The sequence below is a fragment of the Prenolepis imparis genome, unplaced genomic scaffold (assembly GCF_030444845.1).
Source record: "Prenolepis imparis isolate NDT839.2.m4 unplaced genomic scaffold, iyPreImpa1.0 SCAF_12, whole genome shotgun sequence".
NCBI classification, from domain to species: Eukaryota; Metazoa; Arthropoda; class Insecta; order Hymenoptera; family Formicidae; genus Prenolepis; species Prenolepis imparis.
Window position 1 is genome coordinate 15,436,468 of NW_028141170.1, and position 14,674 is coordinate 15,451,141.

Sequence of the window (14,674 nt, forward strand, 5' to 3'; positions counted from 1 at the left end):
GCAACCTTCTCGAAAAAGACAAAATAGACAACGCCACGTTAAAATTACGAATCGCTCGATTAACCGACTTATATGAAACGTTCGAGGAATATAATGACGAGCTCGAGATTTTAGATCCAGATCAGGGACATCAGGATGAGTTTACTAACATGCAAGAACGTTTTTACGCTCTCGCCGGCAAAGCCGAGAAAATCCTAAACGCCGCGAACGTTGCTATCTCGGACGCGGGTACATCAAATGGCGGCACGCGTTCTTCTGACGAGAATTCCGCGCTCGTCAAAAAACGACGTATCAAATTACCTGAGCCGCCGCTGCCGATGTTCGATGGTAAATATGAGAATTGGCTCTCATTTAAAAATGCATTTGGAAATATGATCGGTTCTCAAACAGACTTGAACGACGTAGACAAATTGTATTACTTAAGATCCGCGTTAAAGGATGAGGCAGCCAGCAAAATAAGAATATTCGCGATAGATGGCGTAAATTACAAAAAGGCGTGGGAGTTGCTAGAACGATCATACGAGGTGAAACGCGTCTTGATCTCGCGGCATCTTGCATTGATAATAAATATGCCCGCGGTAGAGAAGGAAACTACAAACGGTTTATCCAAACTTGCCGACGACGTACAGCAGCATCTCGCGTCATTGAATGCTCTCGGTGTCTCTGTCGGGTCCGAAATGATCGTACACATTTTGGAAAGCAAATTACCGAAGGTAATCTTAGAGAAATGGGAAGCGAGTCTTGAGAGGGACGAATACCCGAAACTTGATCAAATATGCGAATTTCTATATAAGACAGCGGTCTGCGCGTCGCGACGTGAAAGGCTAAAGTAACAGATATCGAAAACGAACCTCCAACTAAACGAAAACGTGGTCAATCTTCGAACCAGGCTTTCTTAATTAACACGCCCCGCAATTGTATAGCGTGCAAATCTAAGCGACATCCGCTCTATCTGTGCGATAAGTTCAAGCAGCTATCCGTACCTAAGCGAATTGAAATGATAAAGGGAGCTAGACTTTGCTATAATTGTATGCGATCACATAGAGACAAACCCTGCAAATTCTCGAACTGCACCATTTGCCAGAAGAAACACAATACCCTCTTACATCTTTTTTTTTTTTTTTTTTTTGCGCTGTGGAAACCTCATGGTACCACTCACCCCCCGGGTAGGGGATGAGGGTTATGTGGGACTCCTTGTCCCCCATCGCCGATCCACATATGGATCGACGGTGAGGTCCAAGACCTACCTCACTAAAACCACAGCGGGTGCCTTCGCTGGCGCTTATGGGGATGGCCAGGAACCAGCTATTGCATAACTTCTTGCCATCCCCTGGCCCTACCTACTCAGGAGAGCATCCTCCCCGAGAGGAGGATACTCTCCCCCGCGAATTGGTCGTGCGGTCCTTTCCTGGTTGCGGCGCAGGGGGGCCCCGCCCCCACGCCGCGCCCTCCCAAAGAGTTTGGGGGGCGGGGTCACGGCTCGAGTGTTCCCGCTCGAGCCGCCACCCCCCGCTCCCGGAACGGGGCTCCCTCTCCCTCCCTAAAGGGACGGGAGTTTCGGCCGACGCTCCGGGAGCTCTTCTCCTGAGGGCTCCCCCAGAAGGGGGAGAGTCCTCACCGCAGGCAGCGGTGCCCTCCCACCGGCGCTCTATGGCACCGATGAGAGGGCCGACCCTCTTACATCTCGACAAATATGCGAATGCCCACAAAACCGATCCGGCAAAACCTACAACGGTAAATCCCGAGTGACTAGTTCCCCCCTCCGGGGGGAGAACAACAACTCTCGCGACGATATCGGGTGCATGTTCTCCACAATTATTAATGAGTGCGATAATACATCTTCGAGATCACAAAAATGATTTAATTCAAGCGCGCGCTTTACTCGACACATGTGCCACCGCGAACTTTATTTCAGAATCAATCGTCAGATTGATTGGCTCGCGTGTCATTAAACATTCTTTACCTATCAGTGCGATTAACACAACGAGTACCGTATCAAACGGTCTAGTTAAAATCACGGTACAATCGAGAACGAGCGAGTTCAAGAAAGAATTGACGTGCCTAACGATACCGGTCATTACCGATTTAATCTTCTGAAACTTTCCCGCGAGAATCAATCAAGATCCCTTCGAATATACGATTAGCTGATCCAGAATTTCACTTACCACGTCCGGTCGATCTGTTGATAGGATCGGGAGCGACACTATCATTATTTTCGGTCGGTCAAATAAATCTGTCTCGAAACGGACAAGATTTATATTTGCAGAAGACGCGTCTGGGTTGGATCGCCGGTGGCATACCAGAACGAAGCGCCGCAAAACCGTCATGCTATTTAACCTCGTTGGAAAATCAATTAAGCAAATTCTGGGAAATAGAAGAAATCGCGCGAGATAAACCGAAATCGAGTGAGGAAATCGAATGCGAGTCACATTTCGTGAACACCGTAAGTAGAGATGAGACAGGGCGTTACACGGTACGTTTACCGTTTCGTAAAATGAATAATCGTCTCGGCGAATCTCGTAATATGGCGCTCAAGCGTCTGTTAACTCTAGAACGCAAATTCAATTCGAACGAGGCTCTAAGAGTCGAATACGCGCGAGTCATGAAAGAGTATATGGATTTAGGTCACATGTCGGTGGCGGAAAATCCGGGTGACAACGAATATCATATGCCCCACCATGCGATAATAAAAGAATCGAGTCATACAACTAAAGTACGAGTGGTATTCGACGCGTCCGCGAAAACAAACCGCGACATATTTTTAAACGACGTTTTAATGGTCGGACCTACCATACAAGAGAAACTATTTTCTCATCTGATTTGATTCCGTACGTACAGATTCGTTGTTACCGCGGACATCGAAAAAATGTATAGACAGGTGACTTTACACACAGATGATAGGCGGTATCAACAAATTCTTTGGCGCGTAAACAACGAAATCAAAACATTTCAATTAAACACTCTCACGTTTGGCGTTTCATCCTCGCCGTTTTTAGCTATACGCACGATCCATCAACTCGCGGATGACGAACGTCACACCTGTCCTAGAGCGGCCGAAATAATTAAGAGGCATCTTTACGTGGATGATCTGCTAACCGGTGCCGATACGGTCGAAGAAGCTCGCGCAATTTGGAATGAAACAATGGCCTTACTAAAGCGCGGCGGTTTTGTAATCCGACAATGGGCCTCAAATGATAAAACCATTATTAACGATTTAGAGGAGAGCGAGATACATGCGAATTTTTCGATAAATATAGATCGTTCATTAAAAACGCTGGGCTTAACGTGGAACGCGCACACCGACAAAATATGCTATTTGAGTCATCCGGCCGAAATCACCGAAAAATTAACGAAACGGAGTATATTGGCGGAAATCGCGAAGATCTTTGACCCTTTAGGTTTAATGGGTCCTGTCGTCTTGTACGCGAAAAGGATAATGCAAGACGTGTGGCGGAGCGGAGTTCAATGGGACGAATCCGTCCCGCAGAGTATATATACCGAATGGACGGAATTCACCCGGCAGCTAGAAGTTATGTCTCGGGTCTCGTTTGATCGTCGAGTATTAATAGATAAGCATCAAAATATCCAGATTCACGGATTTTGCGACGCGAGCAATATCGGCTATGGTGCGTGCATATACATACGTTCGTACGACGGACTCGGACGCGTCGTCACCAGATTGTTATGCGCAAAATCTCGAGTCGCGCCTTTAAAGACCCTAACCATACCTAGGCTCGAGCTTTGCGGCACGTTAATATTAGCGCGGCTATATCGCGACGCCAAAGAAGCATTAGACATAATTCCGAATAAAGTAATTTTTTGGTGCGATTCGACAATAGCGTTACATTGGTTAAAAACGCCGGCGCATTCACTCAAGACTTACGTGGCTACGCGTGTCGCCGAGGTACAAGAAATCGCGCACACGAGTGGCGTCACGTCAGATCCGAGGATAATCCGGCAGACGCCATATCGAGAGGCCAAGTACCCCACGCGTTCTTAAAAAATCGAACGTGGCTTACCGGACCATCGTGGTTAGTGAATGAAGAAAACGAATGGCCCAACGAGAACATGCCAACAATCAAAATACCCGAGTTAAAAACTAACACATGCTTAGCAGCGACGTCCGGCAACTTCGAAATATTCGAGAGATACTCTTCCTTTTCGCGGTTACGCCGAATAATCGCGTATTGCCTCCGATTTCGTCTAGCGAATAAATCACACGGACCATTACAACCGGAGGAAATAAACGAAGCAGAAACGCGAATATTAAAGATCTTGCAAATCGCACAATTTCCCGACAAAATTAAATCTATTTAAAATAAGAACACGATAATTAGAAGCAGATTAACTAATTTGAACCCGTTCCTGGACGAAAATGGTTTAATTCGAGTAGGGGGGCGTCTCCGTAAATCAGATTTGTCATTCGCCCAAAAACATCCGATTCTGCTTCCGAGTCGGCACCGGCTGACCGATCAGATAATACGTGAGATTCACGAAACTAATTATCACACGGGGATTCAGACTACGCTGTATATTCTCCGACAGAGATACTGGTTGCTCGATAGCCGAAACCAGGTGCGGAAAGTGATACGCACGTGCATAAACTGTTTTCGTCACAACGCTAACGCGATCAATTATAAAATGGGAAATCTCCCGTCAGTTCGTGTACGAGAAGCGATACCTTTCAGTAATACGGGCGTTGATTTCTGCGGCCCGTTCTTCATAAAGGAGAAAAAACATAGAAATAGGGCACGAATTAAAGTGTACGTATGCATATTCGTCTGCATGTCAATCAAGGCGGTTCACCTCGAGATCGTAAGCGATTTATCTTCCGACGGTTTCCTTGCTGCGCTCCAGCGTTTCGTATCGAGGAGAGGATTACCCGTTCACGTGTATTCAGATAATGGGACGAATTTTGTAGGCGCGAACAACCAACTGAGAGAGTTATACGTCTTACTCAATTCCGAAAAACACCAAGAGCTCGTCGAAAAGTTCGCCAGCGAACATCGCGTCAAGTGGCATTTCATACCACCGATAGCGCCACATTTCGGCGGTCTATGGGAGGCCATGGTGAAGTTATTTAAGCACCACTTTCGACGCGTGGTAGGCGATACCCTATTCACCTTTGAGGAATTAAATACCTTTGTCACGGAAATTGAAGGCATCCTGAATTCCCGACCTATTACGTCCGTATCCACTGATCCGAACGACATGCTAGCTCTAACACCGGCTCACTATCTGATTGGCAAACCATTAACATCCCTACCGGAGGGCGACTTAACCCATGTTCCAGCGAATCGATTGTCAAGCTGGCAGCACATCACGAAGGTCAGACAAGATTTCTGGTCTCGTTGGAATCTGGAGTATCTGAATGAGCTTCAAAAACGACACAAATGGACTCAAGACAGACCAGAGCTCCAAGTGGGAGCAATCGTACTCCTGAAGGACAAGGGCCAACCATGTTCACAATGGGCGTTAGGCAAGGTCACCGAGACGCACCCTGGAGACGACAACTCCTGTGTCCGTTACCAATCGATTGACGATTACACGAATGTCAACACAAAGGCGAACCGGATGCGAAACCCGACGATTCGTACCGATGAACCATCAGCGGTTCTACTTTAATTACACTTAATTTGTACTTGATCGTTACACTCTCAACGGGGGGAGTATGTTGCAGCATAAATAAAAGAGTCGTGCACGACCGCGGTTCCTTATGTAATTAGATCTAAGCAAAGCGACAAAGGAAAGCCATACCGCCGAAAAATGCTCTCAGCGATATTGATCGGGATCCTGTGGTCCCCCTCGATCTCCCCACCATTCACTATTCACTGATTCGTGGGGACAACGGGGGCGGATTTCGGATCCACCAATAATGAGAGTTTTCCCTAAGACCTGCCGAGAGGTCGAGCGAAGGCTCGTCTCATTCGGACAGTAACCGTAACGAGTACATCATCTTTAAGCGAGCGATTATACGATTAAGTACACGCGTCTTGGTCTTAACCGTCGCATACGAATTCGTTATACATATAAGTGACTGCGAAGAGCACGAAAAATATCATCGCGATCCGGTCTTCCCGAGGCGTTGTCGCGACCCGAGTCGAATCTCGAGGCGTCGTCGCGATCCGGGATACCGAGGCGTTATCGCGAACGGGATACGTTCCGCCGCAATACGATCGTCGTGACGTGACAACTTTGTAATACGTAATTAAAAGATTATAAAATAAACTATAGTGCGAATACGAAAGTGTCTTCACTGAAACCCACGAAACAAATCTAAAAGATGGTAAATTTACAAAAATATAATAGTAGCTTATGTATTTATATATATTTTTCTCCGCATATATATGTATTATAGTGTATATTATTAAATTTATGTTTAAATATTTATTTTTATACAGATGCTAAAGTTATAATACAAATTCTATTATTGAATCAAATATGATAGTTCCCAAAGGAAGAATTCGTCTAAAACAACAACATTATAAATCATCGATAAGTGAATGTAAAAACAGCATAATATAACATGCAAAGGTATTAAATGTTATATATTTATACATTAATTATATATGTTATACAATGTTATATATTAATTATTAGTAGTAATACTATGAGAGTTCTAACTCAGGTCCTCTGAGGGGGGTGCGGGGCGCGGGGGGTTCTCCGGGGCGAGGGATATGACGTCACGCGGAGCGGGGGTATCTCGGCGGCGCGGGGCTAACGTCACGCGGGTGGAGGGGATGTTTCGCCAAAGAAGGGGGGGGGGTCTAAGCATGTTCGGCAATTGAATATCTTTGTGATTTATGGCTACCCGAAGCCATAAAACTATGTTTTTCATTTTATGGACATTTTATCATTAGGAAAGGAATGAAGATTTTAGGGCCGACGCTGCGACGAACATGTCAAACGTTATTTATAGGGGTGCAAATGTAAAAGCGTTGACGTTCGGCAGCTTTGTACCCTCGCGGAAAATCGGTCGTAAACGAGAGCGAAACATCTTCCTTAATATTTTTTTAAGGAAGAATGCAACGTATCGGCGCCAACGTTCGGCAGTTTTGTACCCTAGCAGAAAATCGGTCGTAAACGAGAGCGAAACATTTTCCTAAATATCTTTTAAGGAAGAATTGCGATAATTTTGAGAGGGATGGGGGTTGAAGCTTATGGAGAGAGAGTCTGTCTCCACATCAAAAAGTCTCGAACAGTCGCCGAGCGAAGTGTCAGTGAATAAAGTGATGTGAATAAAGTGAAAAATGCCGTTTGAATTAGGAAACATATTGGGCTCCAACTTTTTAGAGACCCTAATAACAGAATTAATTGGAAATATGCCCTTCTTAGAGCTGCAAAGAGTATTAGATTACAGGAAACCAAAATCATGGAAGGTCTCATTTATTGTCAGCATCATAAGGGCTCTGTTTTTAACGTGTGCGTTGTCGGTAAGTTTTTTTATTATTTGATTATAATATTCAATTTTTATCTAATGAATCTAATAAATTTGTTAATTTTAGAACATGAGAGAGGAATTCCCAGGCGACGACGAGTCGATAAATGGATTCATCGAAATCCATGGCTTTATAAATGTGTCGAAAATGAAAAAAGTTCGAATGTTGCGGCGACGGAATCGCCAAAACTTGGATGAATTGTGGGGAGATAGGGAGGAGGACCGCGAATGGGCGTATGTAAATGAGGTGTGGTGGACGGATATTTTCCGACTTCGAGAATTTTTTGAGGAGATCGAGATTATATGTAAGTATCTCTTTATAATAAAAAAAAAAAAAAATGAAAAATATATATATTTGTCATGTATAATTAAGAAAATACTAATAAAAAATGTTTTTTCTGTTATGCAGGAGTTCCGCCTCGCAGCAGTCCCACGGCCGTCGCCTTACCACCTCCACCATCGTCGGCACAGCCGCCCGGCAGCCTCACCGCCTCGCATCCACAATCGTCGGCTCCACCATAGCCACCTCCACCACCGACAATTTTTATATATTATAATATTCATTTATATTTTCATCTTTATATTTTCATCTTTATATTCTTATCTTTATATTCATTTATATTTTTTAAAAATTTTATATCCATTTTATATTATAATTTTATATCCATTTTATATTCACATTTATATATTCACATTTATATACATTTATATACATTTATATCCATTTATATTCTTTTAAACACACACACACACACAAATGTATAATACACATTTATTCATAATTAAAAATAATTAATATTAAATTAATATATTCATTTTAAAAATTCCTCTTCTTTTCCTTCACTGCGTCATCTCTCGCGTGCGCCTCTCGCTCTCTTTCTTTCGCGTTCACCTCGCGCTCTCTCTTTCTCTCCTAAGCGCTATCTCTCTAGCAGTCCCTAACCTCACGCTATCTCTCTCTCTTTCATGTTTCTCGCTGCGACACCTCTCTTGCGGTCCCTAGTCTCCTCTAAGCGCTATCTATCGCGATCTCTAGCCTCGCAGTCCCTAGCCTCGCAGTCCCTAGCCTCTCGGTCCCTAGCCTCGCGATCCCTAGCCTCTCGGTCCCTAGTCTCGCGATCCCTAGTCTCTCGGTCCCTAGCCTCGCGATCCCTAGCCTCTCAGTCTCCAGCGTCACGTTCCCCCTTCCCCGCATGACGTCATCCCCCGCAAGGACCATGCAACGAGCTACGTATGAGAGCTGGGACTGCTTACGGGTGGGAGAAAGATGGAGAATGGAAATGCATGCAAAGAAATTACATCATAATTTAGACTTAAAAACTCTTTATTCTTCTTTTAAATATTTTTTTCTTACATATTATGGACTAAAAAACTAAAGCTGCCAGCTCGCAATCGATGAGCTGATGCTTGTTGAAGGCGTCGCTAGCGCGTATTACATTTGATACTTCTTTAGGATTCGTTACATTGGACGCGATATTTGAAAATTGCGTAAACTTGATATCGACTGTATTGGTAATTTTAACCAATCAGTCAAAAGTTACATCAATGCATGGATCGAGATCGAACATACGGTGTAACGTCGATTCGATCATCATCATGCATACATTTGAAGATTCAAGACTTATTAACTTGGCGTCGTTAATCGTACGAACTCGCACTGTTAACAGTCCAACGCTTATAAAACTGTAGGCATCTTTAGAATCGTTTCGAAGCAGATTCTGAATATTGTGACGTTGCTCGTAAAGTCCCTTCCACGCTTCGAGAGATAGTATCAGTTCCTTTCCTCGATGATCTCCTATGGCGATTTCCACGTAACTCGGTGGATCCACTTTGATACCAATTTCGAGGAATTTAAATTCCGTAGCTGTCAATGCATATCGTCTACCTAGTATACGAACTGCACGAGGCTCCAACGAAATGCTGTAAAAATGAAATTAGTTTGAAAAATAATACAATTTGTAAAAATATAAAGACATAAAAATACAAAAATAGAAAAAGTTAAACTTACTTGTCGCATTTGTTCTCAAACGATGGAGTTTCATTACAATTCGGTATGTAATTATTCACATGTCTGCCGGAGCCGCTGCTTCTTTCAGCGTAGTACATATTTCCAGATTTTAAAAGTGAAACCACCAGTACGAACGGTTAACGCGACACTGATCGTATAAAGAAAGTAATCGAGTGCTGTACATGACGCTTATTTTTAAAAGTAGTGGGGTAAATGTGGTGGGAGATTCTAGAATACTATTGGCGCTATGAAATTTAGGAGAAGGGGAACCGGCGCTCGGATAAAAAGAATTCTTAGAAACGATTCGTGAGGAAAGGATTGGGGAAGGGGAATAAGAGATAAAACACATTAATGTTTAAATATTTTATTTTTCCAAATCTTGCAATTCTTTCTGGCGTTGCGACCACCAGTTAAATATTTTGAATACATTTTGTAATGCGCAATTCTTAACATGTTTTCCACATCGCATAGTGTTTTTAACATCTAGATTATTTAGAGACTCGATATCGTCGTAATCAGCATCCAAGGTCTCAATAATGAAACCGTTTCCCGCATCATCCAATATATCGGCTAACCATTCTCGCTTTTCAAGTCCTTTTACACATACGAGAATGGATTCTTCTTCTTCTTCATGTGGTCCACCAACGATAGCTGTTGTAATCAAACGCTGAGCCATGCTATATGGAACGTTTCCATCTTCCCATTGTAATCCATGATGATTTCGAGTCAACCATGAGGCTTGGCGTCTCTCAGATTTTATGAGCACACGCCATGATACAGGACATGCGAAAAAATAATGTGACAAAATAAATCCTCTTCTCAGGATTGCCGCTTCCTTTACAATGAATTGTTTATTGAGGATAAACCCCTGTAGATCCACAAACGTTGGTACGGACATGACGAGATCTCTCTCTTCGATGCATCAGTTAAAAAGAAGAATGACAACCATCTCATAACATTTTGATTTATATTCTGCTATGCTTCCCCCTCTCTCTAAATTGTTGCTGCGTTTAGGTGATTTTGCGCACAACGTTGGTCCACGGGTTGTACTGGATCACGCGATCGTGTATGATGAGACAGTACGCAGTGGTATTCATCGGCACATTCTCCTTACACTCGAATTCCAATCTCACATCCACGGTTGCGCTCTTGACCGAATCGTTTTGTCGAGAACAATCGATGATCACGAACGGGCCGTTACGTAGAAACATTGAGACGGTGAGACTCGGCTCGAGATACTCGTATCCATAATAGTTCTTGCAGAAACGCGCATACGTATCGTACAGAATTGACCATCTGTTTTTATCGAAATCCAGATTCATATCGTCGTACGGATAACATTCCGAGTTCAGATAGAGTTTCACGTTGGTCATCTTGCAATCGTCGAATCGACTCATATCCTCAGACATAATGTTTTTCCGACCTGTCTGCAGAGCGAAGATAACATATCGTGGCTTCTCCAGTTGAATCGCTGTCTTAATGGTCCATGAATGCTTGGTTGTACGCTGCAATAGCGGATATTCATACAGATCCCACGAGCGAAAACCCATGCTGAGGTAATGTCCGCTTTCCAGAGCGCGCAGCATCGACAGCTTCTTAATCTCGCTCAACAACACATGTGGCATTCGCCATTGTATCTTGAATATGTTGATCACAGGCTCCAGCGTCGAATCTCCAACCAGACAATTGTTGTCGTTGCGCGATCGTATTAAGATTAACTCATGACAAGCGTTAATCACCACTCGTCTGTAATCCTCGCAAAATCCCAATAACATGTAGAGCGGCACGCAAAAATTGAAGTTTCCATTCGCAGTAGTCGGATCAGTCCAGCCGGCGTTTCTCATTATCACACTTCTATCGGATGATATCGTTACATAGTTTTTGAGCAAACTTGTTATTCCCACGTTTCTGTTGCGATCGATCTCCACGCCATCGAGTTCATATCGAATCTCATCGAACATGAATGCGACACAATTATGTCCCAGTATCACAGCAGATCCTTCGGCTGGTTTATTTATCTTTAGTTCTCCCTCGATGTATAGGAAACTCTCATACGGCAACGTATACAGATCTTGTTGTTGTATGGGTATTCTTATCTCATCACTGTGTCCGAATGTTGTGTTAGCGAACGGGTTGTACGTGTGAGTCTCGACCTTAACGATGCGATCGTCGAAGATTGGCTCGTCTCCAATGTTGAGGATGTCGGTCATTGTTCAGATGTTTCGCACCGCGAATCCCAAAAATTGTAAAAATGCAATGTTTGATGCGTTCAGTTTCTTTTTCTTAGTGCAACCGGATGATTGGATATTAGTGAATGATTTTTCGACGTTGTTGTTGTTGTCGCTGGCTCCGTAAAGATTGTGTTATCTCTCGTATCTTTCGATCCGTTCAACACGAGCATCTCATACGCCGCACACGTACGTTATCGCTGTCGTCGTCGTACGTGCAATCTAATGGTGATCTCTTCTCCTCGAAAATCGAGCAATCGTCTGTCCTGGTCGACAACGCGTAACGTTAAATCCGTAATGCTCCGCACGATGATCGGCAGGTAAATGATGTGCGCCGGTGTTTCCGATATCTTATATCCTGGTGGTACCCTCGGTGAAAATTCATGTATCGTTTGCCGTTGTTGTACGCGCCCGCGGTCACATTACATTCTACGCGGATAATGTTCACGTTGATAATATTAATCGGCATGTCCGACTTGTACCATTTTCGCGGCTGCAGTATACGGTTCGAGAATCTCAGCAGCGATCCAATGTTGTTAGGCTTGCTAAAATTCATTCTGTAGGCGCATTTGATCTCGCTCCTTATCGTATTATAATTAGCGCGGAGCACTATCGGATATTCTCCATCTTCAAAATCACCGTCGTCATTCGTCCGAATATGCGTGGTGTCAGCGTGTTTTTTATCATCGTCACGAACAGCGTGTCGCGGACGTTTTCGTAAAATTGCATGTTTCAAAAACTCATGTATCGCTTGCAGCTCGTACGATCCCTCGGGAATCGTAATTTCCGCGTCATCTTTGCCAAAGTACAATTTATTATTCGAGGAATTCACGTTCGATATCGTATGATAAGTCTCAAAATCCGCTAGACCTAGCTCGTATTCATCGTCGCTCAAATCTACGGCGGGAAAGTAGTTTACCGCGAGAACACTACTCTTCCCGGTCAGTGTGAATGTCATAGACATGTTGACTAAACTGTTAAACGAATACTGAGTTAAATAGCGCAATGTCAGTCTTTAAATTCACGTGCATCGACCGCTCGGAGAAACTGTAAGCACAATTGTCCACAGATGCTTTGATTGTAAGTTTGAACAGGTGTGTAATTGTATTGTATCTTTGTCACATTTAAATATCGCACCAATTCATTCGGCGGTCGAAGATTGCCGAAACTGTCAAAATATATAGCGCGATCCTCCCTCTTTGCATACGCTGCCCAATGAGTACCCGATCCTTTAGCGTTATCCAAATTTACGATGCCGCTCTCGTTTCGATATATACCACCGATCGGTAATGAATCACGCATGAAAACACCTCTAAAATACGGAATGTGCATACGTTTTGCCAGTTATAGCAATTGTATGTTGGTAGTTACATCCTGTGGCATTTTTAGCGTCTCTTTGACGATTTTTTTCCCCCTTTTTTTTCGTTGAAACTCCTCGTCCGTGTTTGTATGGTGCGAGATACAATCCGTGACCTTCCATGGCGCGATTGTGACGTAGCATCTCTTGCAACTGACGTTGTGCAGCTTTTCCGTCGTTCACCATCTTTGCTACACCAGCCGCTCCACCGACCAGAGATCCGAGCGCGCCCAACATTTGTAGAATCGGCAATACACCCCCACGTTTCGCTACCGGAAGTATTCGTTTCTTCGCCATCTTTTTCTTCGTCTTCGTCTTTGTCGTCTTCAGGCCCATACCGAACTTCGTCTTGGCTTTCATCGCTGCCCAGACAGCTGTGGCGGCGGCTCTCTCACCGAGAGTCGAATCTCTCGCAACGATGCGAGTTTGCGCTTCCTTGGCGAGTATCCTATCTGCCGCGTGTCTCTCGATGAGATCGTTGCTTCGAGAGTACGCTATATCGTGTTTACGGCACGCTGCGTCCAATGGGTTGATACCTCGATCGCCTCTGGTTAATCGCTTTTGTAGCCGCGTGCCCGGACCACAAAACTGATAGCCGGGGATATGGAATTCGATCGGAAGTGCGTTTATCGCCTGATTTAATAGGCCTCTACCTATTTTTTTCGCTGACATTCGCTGCAATCCTTTATCATCGGCGCTGGACCGTCGATGTGCGTTTGCTGCCACGGTCGACTGTAATGTTCGAAACAGCGGCGACAGGCCTGAACCTCCAAATCAGCCTTTATATGTTCCGGAAGCTTGTCCCACACGTAGTGGATGTGATTTTCACATTGCAGTAAAACTGCTTTTGGCACAAATTGCAGCTGTTCGACGCTTAAACCGTGAATATCGGAAGCACTTGTTAGCAGAACAAACATTTTTTCGTTACTGAGCGATTCGTGGTTCCGCGCAGCTATAAATAGGCAAGCGTTCGATTCAATCGGGGAGTGAGAAAATGAGATTCGTGCGACAACCTTTCGCGATACGCGTGACGAATTACGACGCCAGATTACGATCGATGGGGGACAACGCGGAGATGCGTAGACACGGTACGATACTGCCGACTATTATACGCGCGATCGTTTGCGGCCCCTCGAATTGCGGTAAAACTAACGTGTTGATTAGTTTGATAGAAAGCCCGCACGGCGTCCGCTTTGAAAACGTGTACGTGTACTCAAAGTCGCTGCAACAGCCAAAATATCAGTATCTGGAGAATTTGTTGACGTCGATCGATGAAATCGGCTATTTTACATTCTCCAATAACAGTGACGTCATTCCACCAAGCGAAGCATGTCCAAACTCGATTTTCGTTTTCGATGACGTGGCGTGCGACAAACAAAATACGATAAGAGAATACTTTTCAATGGGACGCCACTCGAACGTCGACTGCTTCTATCTCTGTCAAACATACGCAAGAATACCGAAACATCTTATACGCGACAACGCAAACCTGCTAATCTTGTTTAAACAGGATGGTACCAACTTGAAACACGTGTACAATGATCACGTGAATACTGACATGTCATACGAGGATTTCAGTGAATTATGCCGTACTTGTTGGCAGCAAAAGTATGGATTTCTAGTGATAGATAAGGATAGCTCGC

General features: G+C 44.2%; 2 protein-coding genes across 2 annotated transcripts; both read left to right on the forward strand.

Annotated features, from left to right (window-relative positions):
* The first annotated feature begins 2,866 nt into the window (after positions 1-2,866).
* LOC145943441 (uncharacterized) lies at positions 2,867-4,000 on the forward strand. The gene has a single exon (XM_083050946.1). The coding sequence runs from the start codon at positions 2,867-2,869 to the stop codon at positions 3,998-4,000; it is 1,134 nt and encodes a 377-aa protein (XP_082907072.1).
* A 641-nt stretch (positions 4,001-4,641) lies between these two features.
* On the forward strand, positions 4,642-5,625 carry LOC145943443 (uncharacterized). Its single transcript, XM_083050947.1, has one exon. It carries the CDS (start codon positions 4,642-4,644, stop codon positions 5,623-5,625), a length of 984 nt encoding a protein of 327 aa, XP_082907073.1.
* The last annotated feature ends 9,049 nt before the right edge of the window (positions 5,626-14,674 follow it).